The 22,607-nt window shown below is 42.4% G+C and overlaps 1 protein-coding gene across 1 annotated transcript in view; it reads left to right on the top strand.

Annotated features, from left to right (window-relative positions):
- HERC6 (HECT and RLD domain containing E3 ubiquitin protein ligase family member 6) overlaps positions 1-20,339 on the top strand; it is a 37,278-nt gene extending 16,939 nt beyond the window's left edge. The window contains exons 10-23 of the mRNA XM_087935905.1: positions 704-763; positions 1,853-1,949; positions 3,210-3,399; positions 5,376-5,527; positions 5,621-5,734; positions 8,141-8,248; positions 10,227-10,397; positions 13,038-13,184; positions 13,680-13,846; positions 15,323-15,389; positions 16,379-16,449; positions 17,027-17,210; positions 17,653-17,755; positions 19,693-20,339. Of these exons, the coding sequence (XP_087792031.1) occupies positions 704-763; positions 1,853-1,949; positions 3,210-3,399; positions 5,376-5,527; positions 5,621-5,734; positions 8,141-8,248; positions 10,227-10,397; positions 13,038-13,184; positions 13,680-13,846; positions 15,323-15,389; positions 16,379-16,449; positions 17,027-17,210; positions 17,653-17,755; positions 19,693-19,910 (1,849 nt within the window). The 3' untranslated portion in view covers positions 19,911-20,339. The remainder of the gene's footprint in view (positions 1-703; positions 764-1,852; positions 1,950-3,209; positions 3,400-5,375; positions 5,528-5,620; positions 5,735-8,140; positions 8,249-10,226; positions 10,398-13,037; positions 13,185-13,679; positions 13,847-15,322; positions 15,390-16,378; positions 16,450-17,026; positions 17,211-17,652; positions 17,756-19,692) is intronic.
- Positions 20,340-22,607: the final 2,268 nt, after the last annotated feature.

Below are 22,607 nucleotides of genomic sequence, written 5' to 3'. Positions count from 1 at the left end.
TTTGGACTTGAAAACTGTACTCTAGCAGATGGATGGGTCAACATTCTGGTCCTATTAGAAGTAAAGAAAGTTCTGTCTGTTTCCACCCTACCGCTGATCAGTAAAGGATAAGATTTAAGTTTCTGGAGCTTGAACAAATGTTAATAAGAGCAATTAAGGTGTTATACCCTGTGCAAGTTTTCCAAAGACCAAAGTTATTTCTGAATGGACGTTAAAAAGTCATTCTTTTTACAGAGAACTTGTAGCTCTCCAGATGTTGTTGAACCTTGAGTTTCCTGCAGTTCTCATCATAGGCATATCGAGAGCTGTTAGAGATTGTAGTTCAGCAACATCTGGAAGGCGGTGATTTCTTGCAATATTGGTCCCTGTCAATTGTGGTATTTCATCCAGAGCCACAGTATGACATAATTGACTCTTCCTGATATAATAGCTAACGGTAAATTTTATAGCCAAAGGGAAGAAAAGAAATATAAGATGTGAGATGTGTATGCTAACATGTGTGAAAAGTAAACTTTGTCAAGGTTTACATGGAAGTTGATGAACTCTTATTTATATTTTCCGATTCACATTTTATTTGGACTGTAAACTAAAGGAAGTGATTTCAGTCACATTGGACACAGTGGGAGTTATTTCTAAACAAGTGTAAAGATAGGTTAGTGTGCTATTGTTTTATTAATGGCTTTTCTTTTTATCTGTTTGGTAGGGAGATAGAAGAAATTTTCTCCTCACCTCCTTGCTTAACGGCAAGCTTTTTACAAACAAGGTGAGTAGCATGCGTTGTATGTGCAGCAGTGTGGTCGGATTCTCAGGAGAAAATTCCAAGTCCTGATTCACTAGTGCAGGGATCCCCAAACTCTGGGCCTACTACCTCGCTGTGGCCTTTTCGCAACCAGGCCTTGTGAGTGGTGGGTTGGTGGACATGCAGGCATACAGCTCAACTCATGCAAGTGACAGTCCGGCAGGCATATGTGCATGCAGCTCATCTTGTGCAAGTCGAGCTGTGTGTATGTGCGCACCGGCCCACTATGGGTTCCCCTCTCTCCTCCCCCAGCCGGGCCACTAAGCCGCGAAAGTTGGGGATCACTGTACTAGTGTAATCCAAGTGATTTAACAGCTGAAAAAAATGTTTATTGCATTTATCTGCCCCCCCCCCCTCCTTTCTTCTATGTGATCAGGACAATATTTCCAGAACAGTTGTAACTTCCCAGCCACTTTTCAAGGTCAATTGGGTTGCAGAGTAGTTAACAACTCAATTAACTAATTAACCTAACTAGCTCTGTGATTGAATTAAGGCTTAGGTGTAAATCCATTCCAAATTCTTCAAATCATTATGGCTGCAAAATGTCCCATTGCCTTTAAAAATGAAGGCCCTAGGCTCTTGAGATTATCAAAGGATTGCCATATTGCTACTGTTTGCAGACCCATAACCCTGCCAGATATTTGGAAAACAAATCGCAGTCATCTTCAAACTTGTTAATCTCAAAAAACTGAAAACAAGGAGCAAAAGTCACTGCCAGGCCATGGCTATTCTGAATCTTGCAATAACGAACACCCCATCATTTCCAAACTATATAAAAGGAGATAAAATATATTATTTGTCCTTCCCACCCATAACCTTATTTCAGTTTTTATCTGGTTCTAAGCTTTAAGTAGGTGTAATTAAATTCCCAGTGGTTTATCTGAAGAAGAGCCTTAAATCCCGATAAGTCCATTTTCGCTTTGAAAGATCTGAAGCCCAAAAGCGAGGAAATACAGGTGGTCGCTGTATAAAATTTCTGAATGAAAGCATTAAGAAACATGTGATTGAGCTTGGACATTCCTCAGAAAATGGACACCCCATTTTTCCTCCTAGATCTGATGTGTCAATGGACGGTTTTGTCCCAGTGAATCTGCAAGAAGCAAGAGTAGTTTTGAAGGAACTTGCTATGACAGATTGGATTGCTCAGCAGGTAAAGAAAAAATATTTTTCTTTCAATACGGGGATTATTCCTCATTGGACAGACCATTGATTGTTCTGTGATCAGATGAGAGAATCCATAGATGGACTGGTATATAATCCTGATCCCCCACACAACTTCCAGTTGTGTGAAGGTTGTCCTAACAGTAAGAGCAAAAACCAAAAACCAAAATTCTAATCTAGAACACAGGGAGAGCACTTGGCTTCCCACCCCAGCTTTAGATGCCTTCGGATAACCATTATCTCCAACTGGAACGCAACTTCTGTAAGAACTCCCTGCAGATCTCCCTGTGGAATTGGGAGCTCTGCCTCTTCATGAGTTCCAATTACACAGAAGTCCTGTCCTGATGTGCTCCATTCCATCCATAGCCCATGTCACTCTGTAGAGTGCTACAGAGTAAAAACAACAAATAACACTAAGAAGCTCATTCTTTATTTGGGTTCACAGGATACCATCTCCAGCTCTGTTCTCAGGGGGACGGGGAGAGAGAGAGAGAGACTTTTGGCTTCATGCAAGGAAACCAGCAGAAGCAGCAGAAGTCTTTCTTTCTCTCCCCCAAACTCCGACAGAAATGAGTCTTTGTGAGACTTGTTGCACCGGCATAGCCTCTTGGAGCAGGATACCTTGCAGGGTCCCAGACTCATTTCTGGCTGAGTTTGGGGGAGAGAAAGAAAGACTTTTCCTGCTTTCTTTGCATGCAAGCAAAAGCAGAAGAAGAAAGAAGTAGAAAAAAGCAGCCCAGGGGCAAGTTCCCCCCTCCACCCTTTCCCCCCTCCCCTCACTACCTCATGTTGTTCGCAATGCAAGTGATGCAAGCCTTGTGTTCCCGCGGACCATGTGGGCGGCGCAGCCTTGTGTTCCTGTGCAGCCTGGATTAATTGCTTTGGGAGATGCTTTGGGAGTGACATTTCTCTGCGGACCACCAAAATTTTCGTGCAGACCACCGGTGGTCCCTGGCCCACTGGTTGGTGACCACTGGACTAGAACATACACAGAGAAGGCTTGTTACCTGATCCATGCAACCTCAACCTCATGGGACACTAGTGTCACTTTGCAGGCCCTTTTAATATCTTCTCACTTAAGACAGATTCAGTTCTGGCAAAGTCATTTCTGATCGTGCAGCCTGGTGCTACACCACAATGGGCTGCAGTTCAGGAGTGGACAGGACAACAATCGTTCCTTCTTACATATCTGCTTTTCTTCTGAAACTAGATAGATCTGTACCCAGCTATACCTACTGTTTTTAAACAGATCGGTTCTTCTCTATTGGACCACCTATTTCTTGCTCTTCCACGGAGTTCTCCTCACCAAGAAGCTCTTGCTATTTTTCTTCTGGTGCCTGAGTGCTGTGTTGCTCTTGAAGCACACAGGATACCGTCACTAGCTTTAAAGTTTGCTGAAGCTGTCACAGGTCTGAGCAAAGGATCTTCCAACATTCTAGGTGAGTTTGGGACAATTCTCCTTTTCTCTTTTCACACATCCTGTGTGCCCTCATTCACGTGTTATATTCCTCAGTCTCTCAGCTCAAGAGAATTCTACATTTTCTCAGCAAAAGCAATAGAGCCATAAGCACAGAAGGTTTCATAGAGATTATTTAATCCTAGATAGCTATCTGATCTATGTTTGAACCCCTCTAGTGAAGGGGAATCTATGTCTTCATGAGGAAATCTAGTCCATTGTTTGATGGCTCTATCTGTAGAGCTTCCCTATAGATTCATCTCACTGGTTCTGATCTTGCCCTCCAAGGTAACAGAGAACTAGGGTGTTCCTTTCTCTGTGTGACAAACCTTAAATGTTTGTTTGTTTCGTTACATTTTGAAGCCATCCAATGTAATGTGACTTCCATTATAAAATAAAGCAAGAAAAAAAAAGAGAGGAAATCCTGAATATCTAGAATGAGAAACTCAACACCTTAAAAAATTCCACAGAAGGGGGAAAAACAAAAAGAGCTCCACAGCCACCCTACTTTGACTGAGACCCGGGAACAAAGCCAGGTTTTCAGTGGTTTTCAGAACCATGCTTTATAGCAGGGGTCCCCAACCACCGGGCCCTGGACCGGTACCGGTCCATGGAACATTTCCTACCGGGCCGCCGGTTTGCTGGCGCCACCATCTTGTTTGACGAGAAAGTGCTTCCGGGTGAGCTTTTCCGGTTGGAAAGCGGCGTTTGGGTGCTGAAAGAATCCTCGCGCCTTACTTTCATTGAAAGGGGGGGGGGGGCTTTGAATTAAACTAAGGCGCAAGGATTCTTTCAGCACCCAAGGCAAGGTGAGCCGAGCGATCGTCCCGAAGCCGTCCCAAAGCAAAGCCCATCGACAAAGGTACAAAGGAGGAGTTGAAGGTGGCAGGGAGAAGCGGGGGATGGCTGGCTGGCTGGTCGCTCGGCTCACCTTGCCTTGTCATGCGTGCTGATGCCAGTACCGGGCCGCGGATCATTTTGTGATGCCGGTACTGGGCCGTGGCACAAAAAAGGTTGGGGGCCACTGCTTTATAGGACAGCCCTTGAGGGCATCAAGAAAATTGCGGAAAACCTAACATGTGTCCTACAATGTATTCTCACTGCTATAGGAAGCCTCAAGTGGCTTGGGGGCAAGTTAGTCACAAGAGTTGCATGAGGTAGTCCGGAGTTGCACAAGGGAGGGGCTCTTTTCTAGGGAGCAAAGAGATAGTTTGGAATTTTTGGTATGCAGAAAAAGAGGGAAGGTGAATCCGCTCCTGACAGTTTACCAGGTAAATCTAATAGTTATGCAGGTAATGCATAATGCATTAATCTGGCAAGATTAATGTCAAGCCAAAGAAACCAAGAGCTTTTGATAACCCTCAATGTATGACCACAATTGAGCCCAACATTTTTGTTATTAAATGAGACATTTGTTAAGAGAGTTTTGCCCCATTTTCTGACAGTCCTTGCTACAGTTGTTGGGTGAATCACCGCAGATATTAAATTAGAAATACGTTTGTTAAGAGAATCTGGCTTCCCCATTGACTTTGTCTATCAGAAGGCTGCAAAAAGTGATCCCATGATCCCATGACATTGCAACCATCATAAATAGAAGTCAGTTGCCAAGAGTCCACATTTTGATCATGTGACCATGGGGATGCTACAATGGTAGTAAGCTGAAAAATAGTGGTGAGTCACTTTTTTTCAGTGCTGTTGTAACTTCAAGTGGTCACCAAATGAACTCTTGCAAGTGAAGGACAATCTGAATACAAGGGTTTACCTCAGAGTAGTTCCTTCATTGTTGTTCACCTCTAGACATTAATCTTGGAATCTAGACTAAAATTAAAATTGGCTTTCTACTCCTCAAAATATTGCTTAGCTCTTCTGTAGCCTCAAGGATTTTCCTCAGTTTGGCTTACTTAGCATACGATTGATCCTGTCTGTATTTTTAATGACTTGAAAATATCTTTCTTTCAGAAAATTATTGGTCCTTGTTGCCAGATCCGTTTTTAGAGCAAATAGTTCAAATGTTGAAGACGTGTGTATCAGCCATGTTGCCTTATTATAACCTTTTCCTCAAAGACAAGTCATGGATTAATACCCTCAAAGTGCTTAAAAAGCTGTATAAGGTATGTCTGGTGACTTGGAAGTGATTGTGGAGAGTTTGTCCTACTTCTTGATATAAAATCCATGGCTTTTATTTATAAATAATTTTCTTCAAGGTCAACATGAAGGCTAAATGCCCACTGCAAATAAGTACCTTCTGCATAGATGAAATTCCTCAAATAATTGACCTAGAAGAAGATTTTTGGACTTGGGAGTCACATAAAAACCATGTAAGTATCATTTTACATGGTCTCTTGGCCTTATGTAGAAGAAAAATATTAGAGCTCATGAAGCTTGGACAGAGGTGAAATGCCCTTGCATATATATAGTAATTGGTATATATCCTTGCTTTATTCACCATTTCTCCTCAGTTGAAAGTGTTTTGGTCAAAATACTTGGGTTAAAACATCGCACTAATCCATAATGTGGTTTGGTTTTTGCTTACCGTGTTGGAACAGAATAGAGTAATAGAATTGGAAGGGACCTTGGAGGATTTCAAGTCTAGCTCCTGCCCAAGCAGGGAAACCTTACACCATTTCAGTCAAATGGCTATCCAATCTCTTCTTAAAATTGCCAGTGTTGGAGCATTCACAACTTCTGGAGGCAAGTTTAATTGTTAACAATTGATTAATTGTTCTCACTGTCAGGAAATTTCTTCTTATTTCTAGTTGGTTCTCTCCTTGATTAGTTTCTATCCATTGTTTCTTGTCCTGCCTTCAGGTGGCTTGGAGAATGGCTTGACTCCCTCTTTTTTTGTAGCAGGCGCTCAAGAATTGAACTCTGCTATCATGTCACCCTTGGTCCTTCTGTTCACTAGACTAGGTACACCCAGTTCCTCCAACCATTCTTCATACGTTTTAATCTCCAGTCCATCTTCATTGGTCTTCTCTGCTCTCTTGCTAGAATCTCAACATCTTTTTTTTTTTTTTAAATATCATGGCAATCAAAACCGGATACAACACTCTAAGTGTGGTTTTAGCAAGGTGTTACAAAGTGGTACAAACAATTCATGCTTAGTAGACCTTGGATTGCGGTTTGTAAACTAGCAAATTCTTCAAACTAAGTTACTTTTAATCTGTTCAGTGCACTGCTACATAACACACTGAGAACTTTCTTACCTTAGGGTTGACTTGAAAATCTGAGAACTGTGTGAGCAAGTACTTGTAAAACGGCAGTGGATTTGAGCAAGGCAGTGCATAGAACAATTATCATTTTAAGGAATCTAATGCATTTTATGAGAAGAACATTGCATTGAACAAAACTGGTATTATTAAATATCAGTGTTTAAACCCCTTTTCGAAGACACTTTTAGATTGTTTCCCTGCAGCTCCCAATCCCATAATTTGCCTGAATTAAGACAAGAATTATGCATTTCCAATTTTTGCTAGATTTTTGGTTTGTTTCACATGTAAACCAATGGATATGCAAGTAGCTTTTCTTCTGGAGTGTGGAGTGTGGAGCAATTAATCTCTTTGCAAGAAACTGTGGTTATTTCATGGCAAGGCTAGGAATGGTTTCAAAGGATGTAGCTTAATAAAGTGCTATTGTGTGTACAGTCCAGTTGTCAGCTTTCCCCTTACAGGCTGAACTAGAACCACTTAGAAAAACTAACAGGAAATTCAAGAGCTAGAAATAAGTATTATTTCCTGAGTTTCAAGAGAAAGCTCTCTACGAAGAAAACAGTATCAAATCTTCTTGTGTATCTTCCTTCTTCCCATCCTATCTAAGCAATTACCTGGCACTCTCTTTTGAGCAGTCTAGCCTGGCTCCATCTGTTTTTAGATTTCACGTTGATTGGATCTGCTGTTGTGTTTTTATTGCAGTGTGAAAACTCACAGATTTATTTTCTTAATGCTTGAACAGGGCTTTTGTCTGAGTACAGGTAGTCATGAGCACAATTGAGCCCAAAGTTTCTGTTGTTAAGTGAGACATGTGTTAAGTGGGTTTTGCCCCATTTCACGGCATTTCTTGCCAATTGTTAAATGAGTAAGTACCACGGTTGTTAAGTGAATCTGGCTTCCCCATTGATTTTGCTTATCAAAAGGTCGCAAAAGACGATCACATGACCTTGGGACACAGCAAAGGTCATAACTATGAACCAATTGCCAGGTATCTGAATGTTGAACACACAGTCATGGGGATGCTACAAAGGTCGTAAAAAATGGTCACAAGTCTCTTTTTCAGTGCCGTTGTAGCTTTGAACACTCACTAAATGAACTGTTGTAAGTCGAGGACTATCTCTATCTGACATATTAGCCTGCCTAGGAGGTGAAAGGGATGTTTTGCTGTGGAATTGTGAAAAGTTCTAAATTAGGGAATGTGTGGTTTCTTCCTTCATAGCAGTCAGTTATCTAATTGTGCCCAAGCATAAACCTTTGCTTTGAGAGAGATGGTTCATTGTTTTTATTTTTGAGGCGAATTGGAAAACATTTGAATTCCACATTGAGTAGTTTAGCTGTTGCATAAGTTCTTACCAGAAAAGAACACACACACACACACACACACACACACACACACACACACAAAAGTATATTGATGCAGGTTGGGAAGCAAAGGGAGTTGGGAAGCGAAGAAGGTTTTATGAGATATTCTTTTGTTTCAAAAGATTTCTGTTTTTTTCCCCTTGCAACATGCAGAATATCCCAGATGAAGACAGATTAGTCTGTTTCTGCCATTTTCCTTTCGTCTACAATGTATCAACCAAAAGGAAAATACTTTATTACGGGTCCTCTATTGCACAACAGGTAAATAATCTATCTATCTATCTATCTATCTATCTATCTATCTAGTCTTGCTTATTGGAGAGTTGGTCAGATTTCTCTTGTTTGCAAAAGAACAAAATTGGGTTTTGGATAGAGGAGTGGAAATGTGTCGATCTGGGAAAAGACTGATCTGGAATTCGCTTTGGGGAGCGTCGGCTGGCATGCCATTTTTGTAGAGCAGTGTTTTTCAACCTTGGCAACTTTAAGAGGTGTGGACTTCAGTACTCAGAATTTCCCAACCATCCGTGCTGGCTAGAGACTCCTGGGAATTGAGGTCCACACCTCTTAAAGTTGCCAAGGATTGACATTGGTCATTGAGCCCCTTTGTATCTTATGGATGAGGCCACCAAATTATTTGTTTATGTTTTCAGCATTCAAAATATGATATAGAATAACCTCCCATCCCCCAGTAATCAGCAGTAATATGACCACAACTGAGCCCAAAATCTCTGTTGCTAAGTGAGACATTTGTTTAGGGATGTTTTTGCCCCATTTTGACTTTTTCTTGCCACAATAGTTAAGTGAATCACTACAGTTGTTAAGGGAATCACTGCAGTTGTTTAGTAACAAGGTTGTTCAGTGAATCTGGCTTCGTCATTGACTTTGCTTGTCAGAAGGTTGTAAAAGGTGATCACGTGACCCCTGGACATTGCAACCATCATCAATATGAGTCAATTGGCAGGCATCTGAATTTTGATCACGTGGCCATGGAGATGCTGTGATGCCAGAGGTGGTATTCAGCAGGTTCTGACCAGTTCTGGAGAACCGGTAGTGGAAATTTTGAGTAGTTCGGAGAACCGGCAAATAGCACCTCTGCAATGGAGATTTTACAATATCCTTCCCCTGCCATGCCCACCAAGCCACGCCCACAGAATCAGTAGTACAAAAATTTGTATCCCACCACTGTGTGATGGTCATAAGTGAGGAAAATGGTCATAAGTCACTTTTTCAGTGCCATTATAATTTTGAACAGTCACTAAATGAACTAGTGTTAAGTCGAGGATTACCTAACAACAGAAAGAAGCAAGCAAATAATGAATAATGCAGCAGCCTCCATGCAACCATTTTTCCTGCAGCTTTTCCTACAGTACTTTGGCCTCAGAAGCAGCTGTACATGGTACAATGTGTCTTGGACACTGGATGCAATGTAAAGATGGCTTGAATAAAATAAAGTTTCTTAAGGGCTCGATTTGATTACCATTTAAGGAAGCTCCAAACCATATTAATTTTAGTTCATTCCCTACCATCTTTCCCTGTTAGCACTTTGAGAATGGAGATTTAAGTAAATGTCCCAAAGGTGCTTTTTTTCAAGAAGCAACTGGAGTTCCTTGTTTTTTCTTTGAAGACGTTTTGCTTATCCAAGAAGCTTCTTCAGCTCTGACTGGATGGTGGGAAACAGAAGGATTTGTTCTCCTTGCAGACAAGCTGGTCATTTGTATCCTTTTTGTGAGTTGTTGAAGCCTGCATCTCAAACTGAAGTGCAAACGGTTCCTGTTGTCTACAGTTTTTCTGCAAATCCGTTCATACCCCTGCACCATTCAAAGGGTATTCATCCCAAAGTACAAAGTTAAATGCCTATAGAGATTCTCAGTCATCCAGCTCATGGTTCTCCCAAAAGTGCTTTTTTCAAGAGGCAACTGGATTTTCTGTCAGAGCTGAAGAAGCTTCTTGGATGAGAAGTGAAATGTCTTCAAAAGAAAAACCAAAAAGCCCAGTTGCCTCTTGGAAAAAAAATCACCTTTGGGAGAACCATGAGCTGGGTGACTGAGAATCTCTATAGGCATTTAAGGAAATGGTTGACTGCTATTGGATTATTTGGGGACAAAATACTTCAATATAAACACCATCATCAGAACTGCCTTAAAAGAAGGTTTCTTTTGATTTGCTTACATTTCTTCGATGATTAAAATGTGAACATTGTTTATTGGTTTTTATCTCTTTTCCCCCTGGACTTTTCCAGGATGCAGAATGGAAAGCTTACCTTGAAAGGAGAGACAACCAGAGGCTGGGAAATAGTGACTTCTCAGATCGCCCTACCTTTATTCTGAAAGTGCGACGCCAGTTTCTCCTTGAAGACACCTGGCACAAACTTAGTATATTGGAGGACTCCTACCTGAAAAAGCACCTGCTGGTGAGCTATCTGTGCTGATGCTGAGTTACCTGAGATTTGAACCCGAGAACTCACTGGCATACTCTTCAAAATTAGGACTGCATTTTAAAAAGTCTTATCTATTAAAGTTTTTTTTTTTACTCAGTATTTATTTCTATCACAATTATACAGATAGTCTTCGACTTGCAATAACAACTGAACCTACAATTTCTGTTGCTAAATTGTTAAGTAACTTTTGTCTCATTTTATGACTTTTCTTGCCACAGTTGTAACTGTTAAGTTAGTAACAGTTATTAAGTGAATCTGGCTTCTCCATTGGCTTGTCAGGAGATCGCAAAAAGGGGATCACATGACCCCAGGACATTGCAACCCTCATAAATAAAGGCCAGTTGCCAAGCAACTGCATTTTGATCACGTGACTATGGGGATGCTGCAATGGTCATAAATGTAGAAAATGGTCATTCTGAATGGTCATTAAATGGATGGTTGTAAGTCAAGGACTACCTGTATTTTGCCTTAATTCTAAGAAACTAGACACAATTTACAGCTTGAAGGTCAGCTCTAATTTTTCTGCACCTACCGTGTTTCCCCAACAATACGGCCTCCACCAATAGGAAGGCCTCAGCATAAAATCAAATTAAGCCCCTCCCCCCAAATTAAGGCCTATATTAAACATGTGAAATGAGAATGGTGGGAGGAGGGGGGCTTGCCATTAGGAAGTACTTTTATTGCATACCCGGATATGGTGCTGCCTGCGTTGGTGGGGCACTTCGTATCGGGAGACCTTCCGCCACCATTGCTTTCCCTTCTCCCTTGCTGCCACAGCATTTAGAGCAACGCCGCGGCGTTTGGTGCAGCCATGCGCAACCAGCCAGGGCTCCTCCCTGCAACTGGAGCCCGGCGGAGACACTTGGCTTCAGGCACTCCTGTCACCGCCTTCCCTTTGCCTTCGAAGGTAAAGCCAATCATTTTAAAAATGACGCCCTACTACAACAAAGCCTCCCCTGCCCTAGAGGGCACCCCAACCCCACGTGGGGAGGCGCATCTCCCGGAGCTGCAGTGCAGGATCGGCCCACCCGGGAGAAGCTCCCAGCCGCCATCCCTGCCTGGCGCCAGGCAGAGCGCAAAGAACTTCACCTGGGGCGCCCAGAACAGCTGACAGGCGGGCCCTCCTTCTCGGCGGCAGAGCTCTCACCAAGGCAGTGAGCGCCTCCCTCCTGGGCCCTCTGCTCATCCCACCAGGACTGCGCCGGAGCTGTGTGGGCTGGGCAGAGCTGGGAAAGCGAGCTGCAGGTGCGCACCCACCTGCCAAGTGAAAGAGCCGGGCCGACCCAAGCTTGGCTTCCTTCCCAAGTCCTTCCAGCCCTAACCCAAAGGGGCCACCGGGAGAGGCCACCCGAGGCAGTGATAGCGCCCACCCATTCGCGGACAGGGAGGCAGGGCAACGGCCTGCGCCACGTCCTCCGAGCTGAGCCCCGCTGAGTCAGCGCCTCTGCCTGATGCCCATTCCGCTTCAGCATTTGGAGCTGCTGGCACAATTGGAGATGCGTGGGGATGGGATGGGCGAGGGGTGGAAAGGACCGGGCGGCTTCGGGCTCTCTCCAATGGCCAGGGAAGCAGCGCTGCCATCACCTTGCCTCCCTGTCCGCGGATGGGTGGGCGCTATCACTGCCTCGGGCAGCCTCTCCTGGTGGCCCCTTTGGGTTTGCACTGGAGGGACTTGGGAAGGAAGCCAAGCTCAAGTCGGCCCCAATCTTTTGCTTGGCAGGCAGGCGCACACCTGCGGCTTGCTTTCCTGGCTCTGCCCAGCCCGCACAGCTCTGGAGCGGCCCTGGTGGGATGAGCGGAGGCGCTCGCTGCCTTGGTAAGAGATCTGCTGCTGGAAAGGAGGGCCCGCCTGTCAGCTGTGCTGGGCGCCCCAGGCGAAGCTCTTCGCGCTCTGCCCGGCGCCAGGCAGGAATGGCAGCTGGGCGCTTCTCCCGAGGTGGGCTAATTCTGCACTGTGGCCCCAGGATATTTGCCTCCCCACTTGGGGTTGGGCTGCCCTCTCGGGCAGGGGAGGCTTTATTGTAGTAGGGGGTCGTTTTTAAAATAATTGGCTTTACCTTCAAAGGCAAAGGGAAGGCGGCAATAGGAGCACCTGAAGCCGAGTGTCTCTGCCGGGCTCCGATTGCAGGGAGGAGCCCTGGTTGGCTGCGCATGGCTGCGCCAAACACTGTGGCGTTGCTCTAAATGCCACGGCAGCAAGGGAGATGGGAAAGCAACGGTGATGGAAGATGTCCCAATACGAAGTGCCCCACCAATGCCGAGGTCAACATCCAATCTCTTGCCGCCTGCCCACCCAAGGATGCAAGGGGGGGAATTAAGTCACCCCCAAAGAGACGGCCTAGCCGTTTTTTCGGGGGTCAAAAAAAAATAAGGCCCAGCCTTATGTTGCGAGAAACACGGTAACAGCGGTGGAATAGCTTGGCTAAGTGATGGGTCCAAAATCAGCCAATGAGTTCAAAGAATATGAAATCCTTTTGACCTTCTGCAAATTCAGAGCTTTTTTGCTATTTACGAAAGGAATTCAACGTTTTTCAGCTTTCTTTCTCTGAAGAAGGATGTTTGCGTTTCAATTTTTTGAACTACTTTTCCTTTCTTCTTTACTTGTTTTGACAGGTTCAATTTGAAAATGAAATGCCTGATTATGGAGATCAAGGTTACCTGGTGGAATTCTTTTCAGAGGTGTTTGAGAAGGTGGTACAGCCAGAATATGGGATGTTTATGTATTGTGAATCCACTTCCCCAATGTGGTTTCCTCCCAAGGTAAGTTTATCAGACCCAGTTCCAGTTCAAATGAACTCAATTCATCAAGATGATACCTATCAACCCTGCCCTCATCAACCCAAGATGGGATATTGGATCTTAATTTTGGGGGGGGGGATATGTGCAAGTTTGATTTGTGAAGTTCTACACCTGGTCTTTTGTTCATTGAAAAAACAGTCTGGGAAACGTCAAATACTTTTGCAATCCCAATACTCTTGATATCCTAAAGTGTGGGAAAGATGCTTTAGGGATTATAAAACCTAAGCTGAATGAAAGGAAGTATTTAGCCACTCTGCAATTTGCACATTGATAGAGAGCACTAGTTTGAAACTAAGTTTTCTCATGATGTGAGAAAACTAGGTGGTCTAATACCACTCTTCATTTTACTCGGCTGTTTATCCCAATGTAGAAACATATCCTTTTAAATACTGCAAAAGTAATCTGTATTTCTTCTCATTGTTGTGGTGATGTTTTCTTGCTGTTTCGTTCTTGCAGCCTTCTGTGGAGAAGAATAAATATTTCCTGTTTGGTATTCTCTATGGGCTTTCAATAGCTAACAGAGTCACTGCCTACATACCCTTCCCACTTGCTGTCTTTAAAAAGCTGCTTAACAAGAAGCCAACTCTCAGTGATGTGAAAGAGCTAAGCCCTGTGCTAGGAAGGTAAATGTTCTATCCACTTATTAGGGACAATGAGTCTTAACTGATTTTATCCAGTCATTGCACTCCCCCTACAACTGACAAAACCATGTTTCTGTTTCAAAGAATGTACCAAAAGTAATGGAATCCTAACATTTGAATGTGGGTTAAGATGACTTAGCCAAGGTGTAGAGATCAGCAAATCATTTGTTGTTTCTCCCCTCATCCCGTCTACAGTAGGCAGCTTCTCTTGATTTGAGTGGTCATGATGTAGTAACCTAGATTAGAACTCGTGGCATCATGTTGCTGTCACATGACTTTTTGTGGTGTTTTTCCCTTCGCGGAGATGGGATGGGCATGGCCTGCACGTAAAGCATCCAGCCCGCAGGCCCCCAGTTTGACACCCCTGGAGTAGAAGATCCCCAGTTACCTAGCTGTAATGGCTGACAGAGAAAGTGTTCTCTACACATAACAAAAGGCAAGAAGTCCATCTTCTAGTCTAGGTGAAGAGAAAGATTGAGACCTATCTGCTTTTTTCTCTTTATGGGGCCTCCTTAGACTCCCATCTCTCTATATTAGCATGGAAGTAATTCATTAAATGTCCTTCAACGGAACCAGCTTTTTACTCTCTGTAAGCAGAGATTTTTTCCCCCAATTTTTCTGCAGAAGCAAGGATAATAAGCCACAGGTTTATGACAAACGTATTTATTCCAAAAAAAGGTCTACAAATACAGCAGCCACCACACACTTCTTCTGAACTAGGACGGTGGGGGGGTGGTCAAGCCCAATTTCATTGAGGGCCGCATCAGGGTTGTGATTGACCTTGGGGGGGGGGGAGGGGGAGGGGGCATGGCCAGGGTGGGCGTGGCCAGCTTGACATCACTTGTGTTAGGGGGTGCCTGTGGTGGCCCGAGCGCGGCCCTCCTGAGCTCCGTTTTCACTGGCAGAGGCACCGTGGGCCGTCCTTTGCTATTTCCAGGGCAGCCCTGCGGGCCAAATCTAAGCACCCCATGGGCCTTGAGTTTGACACCTCTGGTCTCTTTTGCCCAATGTAACTGGTGTCTCAGCCTAGTTTAGTAAATCCCAGTATGACCCAAATCCCAACAGAAGCATGTCCCCTTTAAAATTGGATACACCATTTGGCCTGGGAAGAGAGCTTAGTTTTTAAAACTACCTTACTTTTTAAAATGATCTGGGTGCAAAGGTTTTTCCGGAACAGTCATACAAATATCTTCTCAGTTTCTTCTCACCAAATACTTGACTTTCTGGATCAAGCCAACCTAGCTCCATTCTAGCTCCATCACTAGATACGATGACTCAAAAGAGACAAGCTTGAGTCTATTCATGGTTGCATGGACCAGTCTGGAGATCTTGTTCATGTCCTCAGGCTTATAAAAACATGAAACCACTCCAGCCATGTATTTTTGATTGGCACTGTTTTAATATCTGCTGAAAGAACTTCATATAATATTTTATTTTCCATTTCCTTTTGTTATCAAGAAATTTGCAGACACTTCTTGAGTATGAACATGATGACCTTGAAGACATGTTTCAGCTATGTTACTCTGTGAGTATCCTGCATTCTTTCACGATGCCTCCTCAAATGGTTAAAAACCTGGAATAGAAGCTAAAAATGGAAGAAATCCAGAGCTTGTAAAATCAATTAAAAGGTGGAAACGTTTATCTTGTTGTGGCTGAACAAATAAGCTGGAATAAATAGGAGGAGGATGCTAGAGACATCATTCTGAATCTTGTCTTGAGAAGAAGAGGGTCTTCTGGGGTGTGGTCAGAAATGTCAAGATGGCATCAATGATAGTTTAGTGATGTGGTGGCCTAGAGGTGGAGTTCTTGCCTCACAATCAGGAGGCTGTGAGTTCGATCCTAGGTAGAGGCAGATATTTCTCTCTCTGGGCACACTGAGAATATATCTGCTGAACAAAACTCACCATTGGCGACAGGAAGGGCATCCGGCAGTAAACACTTGGCTCCATTCAGTTGCCCAGACTCCATTCCACAAGAGATTATGAGGTCATTAAAAGAAGATGGTGATCAATGATGGTTTAGTCCAAGCCCAGCTTGGGTTTTTTAAAATGTATTTTAATGGGGGTTTTTTTTCAACTTTTTTTTTAACTACATCCTGCAGACACACTTGGGCCCTCCAGAGAAGAACCACTAAAGGCTGAAATCTCATTCACACATTAAGTCATAAGATGATTTGTTTATGGTTGGTATGCTACGTGAATGGAATCCTATGTGAATGGAATCAATTTGAATGTGGGTTAAGATGACTTTATGGTTCACAACCTTGGTATACAGTTTGATTGTTGTCTGAGTCTCCTTAGTTATTCAGTAAAATACAGTTATGGGAAACCACAGCTTTGGACCATGTGTGAACCAGCCAAAGCATTATTCACACCGTTTCATTGGCTGAAACTACTGATGCCAACTATTCCACATAAATAGAAAGTCTTGACACTGTTCAGTGCAGAAATTATACTAATACATTAACTTTAGCTTTAACAGTTTTAATTAACATGTAACTACTTTATTTTTCAGATTTCCTGGGACAGCATGGATGTAGACTTGATTGAAAATGGCATTTCAACAGCTGTAAACAGTGCCAATAAGTATGTGTCAATGACTCTTAAAATGACCTCTCCAAAGGTGCTTTGTTACAGCTCAGATGATCCCCACCCACAATGACCAATGGTGTTAGAAGTAATGGGGGATGATATTAGTGCACCATGTAGGAATCGGATAATTTCTTAAACTTTCAGTTACTGCTATCTCCAAGCTTCTTGAATTTCTGTGGGATTGTTAAAAAATTCTTTAGATCTAAACTACAGGTAGTCTATTAGTTATGATCACTCACTCACTCACAACAGTTCAAAATTTCCAATTGCATTGAACAACAGGAACTTCTGACACAAAGTTGTGGCTTTACAGTATCCCTGTGGTCATCTGACCATGATCCTTTTGGTACAAAGACCTCCAATCTCAACTAATGCTTGTAAATATCAATCATCATCATCATCATCATCATGTATTACATTAACAAATAAATGTAAACATAGTTTAGATTTATGAGCAATGCTAACCGAATTTCCCCAAAAGAGATCTGATTCTGAACCCTGATAAATTTATTTAAAGGCCAAGAATTTGACCTTCTTGAAAAAAAATAGGCTTATTTTTTACTTTTTAAAGGAAAGACTTTGTTGACAAATACGTGGATTACATATTCAACAAATCAGTGGATGATGTTTTCAGTGAGTTCAGGAGAGGATTTTACAAAGTCCTGGATGAACAGCTAGTTGGCATCTTTGAGCCTGAACAACTGATGGAAGTGGCAATTGGAAATGCCAATTATGACTGGGATTTGTGCGAAAAGGTAAGTGGATGGAGAGATGTTTTTTTTATGAGAAGGACCCTTATGAGCAGATCATGATTGGAGGAAAGGAACTATGCCATTAGCTACAGCATCATTTTCAATTGGCATGGGTAGGGTTTGGTAAATTAATTTTTCTCCATCACAACTCTCCTAGCTTATCAAATAAGTGAATGATAGAATTGCTTGGATGACATTTAGGAGTTTGAAGCATGGTTGCAGATAAAGTTACTAAAGCCTCTTTCTTTCTCTTTTCTTTTTCTTCTCTTTCTCTTTTTTTTCTTCTTTCCTTCCTTCCATACATTCTTCACTTTTCTTCTCCTTTGCTGCCCATTTCAAGTGACTTTTGAGTGTCTTATATAGTTTATTGTTTATTATATAACTTATTGTTTATTCTTATTGGTTCTTGATTTTCCCCCCATTGTTTATTATTCTTGCACTGAAGAATGCTGTGTATAGGGGTATATACAGCCCAACGCACCCAACTATAAAGATGTTCTGGGAAGTTTTCCATGAGCTGAGTTTGGAGGATAAAAAACATTTTCTGGGTAAATATCTATATGCAAGTACTTCACTGTTTTTCTAAAGATCTTGAAGGTGAATTTCCTTCTGTGTTGTGAGCTGTTCTGAATGTCAGCAGAAGTCATTCATATCTCTCCAAAAGCTTCTTTTAATGCAGATAGTCAAGGAATTGAAATGATAATTGAGAGGCAACTTTATACAAGTAGTCCTTGACTTACAACAGTTTGTTTAGTCACGGTTCAAAGTTATGACATTGAACAAAGTGACTCATGACCAATTTTCACATTTCTGATCATTGCAGCATCCCCATGGTCATGGGATTTACAATTGGATGCTTGACAATGGCTTCATATTTATGACAGTCGCAGTATCCTGAGAAGCACAGTTGGTGTGGGAAACCAGATTCAATTAACAACTGTGTTACTCATTTAACAATTGCAGAGATTCACTCAACAAATGTGGCAAGGAAAGTTGTAAAATGGCGCAAAACTTACTTATCAAATTTCTCACTTAACAACATATATTTTCGGCTCAATTGTGATCCTAAGTTGGGGGCTACCTGTCCATTCCATTCATAACCTAAGGATTTTTAGGATTGAATCTTGTACCTTGAACGGGATCACTCCTTCCTTTCACCCATGCATTTCTTAATCCAATGCAAAGCTCATTAAACACACAGGAGGTATTTCAGGGTGGGGAAGGCCATGGGAGGGGGCTAGTGATGGAACAGGCCATCTGCCTAAGACCACCCAAAGCATCCCTTCTCTTCTCTTTGCTGATGATGTAAAGCTGTTCAATACCACAGACAATACTGCTACCCTTCAAAAAGATCTTGACTATGTATCAGAATGGTCAAACAAATGACAACTTCAAATCTCAACAAATAAATGCTCTGTCCTACATATTGGCAAAAAAATCAGAAAATAAAATACAAGCTGAATAGTCAAGACCTTGTTGATGATCCAAGCTCTGTAAAGGACCTTGGAATATTCATCTCCAATGATCTAGAGCCCACTGTAACTACATAGCCAAAAAGGCATTAAGAGTTGTTATTCCAATCCTATGTAGCTTTTTCTCTAGTAATATTACACTAATGACTAGACCATACAGAACATTTGCTAGACTAATACTCGAATACAGCTCATCAGTCTGGAACCCACATTACATATCTGATATTAGCACAGTTGAGAAAGTCCAGAAATATTTCACAAGAAGAGTTCTCCACTCCTCTACTCATTGTAGAATACCTTATGCCACCAGACTTGAAATTCTAGACCTAGAAAACCTTGAATTATACCGTCTTTGGACTGATCTTAGTATGGTATATAAAATCATACATTGCAATGACTTACCTGTCAATGAATACTTCAGCTTCAACCATAACAACACAAGAGCACACAACAGATACAAGCTCAACACCAAACTTGATTGCAGGAAATACGACTTCAGCAACAGAGTGGTCAATGCCTGGAATACTCTACCTGACTCTGTGGTTTCTTCCACAAACCTCAAAAACTTTAACCTGTCTACTATTGACCTCACCCCTTTCCTAAGAGGTCTGTAGGGGGCGTGCATAAGCACACCAACATGTCTACTGTTCCTGTCCTATTGTTTCTTTTATTTTTCTTATATGTACCCAATTTCATGTATTCATAACTATGTATATACTTATACCTATTATCTTGTAAGCAATTGACAAATCAAAATAAATAAAAGAAATAAAAAATAAATTTTGGCCAGCATCATGCCAGGCGAGACCTCTGGATGGAGCTTCTGAGGGGTGGATCTGCCCCTCAGAAGCTCCAGTTTGGCCGGCATTGTGTCAGGTAAGGCCTCTGGATGCCAGAATACCATCTTTTGGGGGGCAATATTATCCTATAGTCAAAAAAAATCTCATGTTCTTAGATCTGTCTGTGGTCCCCGTAATGTTCTGTGTCTAACTGATGATTTCTCATACTTCTAGTGTTTTTGGCAGGAAATGACAGGATCCCTGTGACAGGAATGGAACCTTGGAAGATTCATCCACATTACTTGCCCTCCGAGGATCTTATCCCTGCGGCTGACACCTGTTTTCATCTTTTATTTCTGCCAATTTACTCAACAAAACAAAAACTGAAAGAGAAGCTTCTTCAAGCGATCAGCCACAATCGTGGCTTTGGCAGATTTGTGCCCATAGTCTGAAACAGGAACTTGAATAAGATGCTACCTTGGAAGCGGTAGCCTTCTTTTGACCTCAGATGGGAGAACAAGATTGTCACAAGGGATTTTGGTTAGATGACTGTTCAGCGATTTTCTTGCTTCATTAAGCAATAAAGTGATCCTGTAGTACTTTGAAAATATGCTGTTTTATCTAATTAACCACGTTAATTAGATTGAGTTAATATGTTCTTTTTAATGATGTAAAAGCAAACAGTTGAGGTTATATGTTATTATCTTATGCTACTGCACCAGTCGGACGCCAATGCCTTTTCTATTTCTTTTCCCCTTTCCCCTACACATTTTTTCTTTTCCTCTCCCCACCCTCATTTTCCCACTGTTTTCATTTTTCTGTGTATTTCTGTATTTTATAGTTTGATAAAGTAATAAAAAAATTGAACCCCAAAGAAAGAAGCCTTACCTCAGGTTGTTGTTGCTAAATACAATGTGTGTGTGTGTGTGTGTGTGTGTGTGTGGCCTTCTCATCTCTGATTTAGTAGTGAAAGAGCAGACATATGTCATCCATATATCTGAGTGGCAAAGAAAGGGATTTGGGGACATTTGCCAGCCTGGGTTTTCAGGTGTATGGCAGCTTCACAAAGGACCAGGGGCTGCCTCTCCATCAAAGCTGAGCTGCCTCATGGTGATACCCAGTGGGAAGGAAGATCGAACTCAGCGCTGGGAGAAATCCTGGGGTGAAGGAGCCAGAGACCAAGGATCCAATCATGCCATGCTCTTCTGTTGGGGACAGCTACGGGCAGCTGGGCTTGAGCAAGGAAGCCGGTTCCTCCTCCATGATCCGCCAGTGGTTGGCAGGCAAGAAGTGGTCCTAGTGGCTTGCGGGGAGTAGGACACACTGCTGCTCCTTGCTGACGGGAGCCTCACTTCTTCGGAGACAACGCCCAGGCATTATGAAGTGGAATTAACACTTCATGTGAACTTGATTCTATCCCTCTATTTATGCAGCATAGGACTGTTGGCTTTTTTGGCAGCTGCTGCACACTGCTGGCTCGTATTTAAATGGTCGTCCACTAGGACTCGCAAGATCCCTCTCACAGTTACTACTGTTGAGCAAGGTAGCGCGTATGCTGTACCTGTGCATTTTGTTTTCCTTGCCTAGATGTAGACATTTTTTTCATCATTGAATTTCATTTTGTTAGCAAATGCCCAATGTCCAAGCCTGTCAAGATCATTCTGTATCTTAAGCCTGTCATCTGGAGTGTTCGTTATTCCTGCTAGTTTGGTGCTGTTTGCAAATTTGATGAGTTCCCCATCTATCCCCTCATCCAGGTCATTGGTGAAGACATTGAGGAGTACTGGGCCTAAAACAGAGCTTTGGGGTATCCCATTGCATACTCCCCTCCATGTAGATATAATTCCATTGAGCACTGTTTTCCACCCCTGCAGACAATTGAACCTTGCAAAGATAGTGATGAAGACATAAACGGAAAATATAAAAATATCTCTGAGGGTTTGCGGTGAAGTTAGTGGTTGTTGAAAGTGCCTTAACAAACATACATGTCAGGATTATTATACACAAATTAATTCTTAGGTGTATCTGTGACTCCTTGTGGTATGGTCTTCCTTGGGTGTTTCCCCATGGCAAAATTCAGATGAAGGTTTTCAAACTTTTTGGACCAGATGGTCTATTCCAAAGGTCTCCAACCTTGGCAACTTTAAGACTCATGGACTTCAATTCCCAGAATTCCCCAGCCAGCAAAGCCAAGGTTGGAGACCCCTGGCATTCTATTCCAACGTTTCTCAACTTTTTTTTTTTCACCCATGGCCTTGTCTAACCTTTTGTTTCTGCTGTGGATCCACTTTTTTTACTTTGTAATCCTCAATTTACGACAGTTCATTTGATGACTATTCAAAGTTACAACAGGACTGAAAAAAAGGGATTTATGACTGTTTTTCACCCTAATGACCGTTGCAGGATCCCCCCATGGTCACATGATCAAAATTCAGATGCTTGGCAATTAATTCACATTTATGATGGTTGCAGTGTCCCAATATCATGTAAAGCCCTTTTGCGACCTTCTGACAAGCAAAATCAATGGGGAAGCCAGATTCACTTAATAACTGTGTTACTAACGTAACAATTGCAGTGATTCACTTGACAACTGTGGCAAGGAAAAGTCATAAAATGGGACAAAACTCACTTAACACCTGTCTTGCTTAGCAACAGAAATTTTGGACTCAATTGTGGTTGTAAGTTGAGGATTATCTGTATTTTGTTGATACTAGGCCAGTAATATACTGTAATTCCAAAAGTGTATATTTACTCAGTCCTGGCAGAAGTTGCAACAAAGCAACAGATCAGTTTTGGCACACAGGTGTGCATTTGCATTTTTCTGTCAGCGTTCCAAGTAACAACCTCCAAATTAAGACTCTGAGGTTGTCATCTTCTCAAAGATCCATTTTATTAGAGATGCGTATTGGCACATCTGAGGAAAACCCAAATCTGAGATTTCCGGGTTTTTCTTAGCCCAAATAGAATCCAAAATCCAACCCGTCTCTCTGAGAATTTTTCACCTCTCCTTGAAGTCCCCTTCCCAAATTTCCAGGCACTGAATGTGGGAGCTCAGAAGCCTCAAAGAAAAATGGCTTCCAAACTGACAATTTCTTTAGTATGCAGTGTTACACCTTTACCTAAGTGTAAATTCTAGTGAGTAAGATTTG

Source organism: Pseudonaja textilis, chromosome 6, assembly GCF_049901715.1.
Source record: "Pseudonaja textilis isolate UNSWEBS1 chromosome 6, rPseTex1.2, whole genome shotgun sequence".
Classification (NCBI taxonomy): domain Eukaryota; kingdom Metazoa; phylum Chordata; class Lepidosauria; order Squamata; family Elapidae; genus Pseudonaja; species Pseudonaja textilis.
Note: the sequence above shows the minus strand (reverse complement) of the source record. Positions and strands in the feature narration are given on the sequence as shown.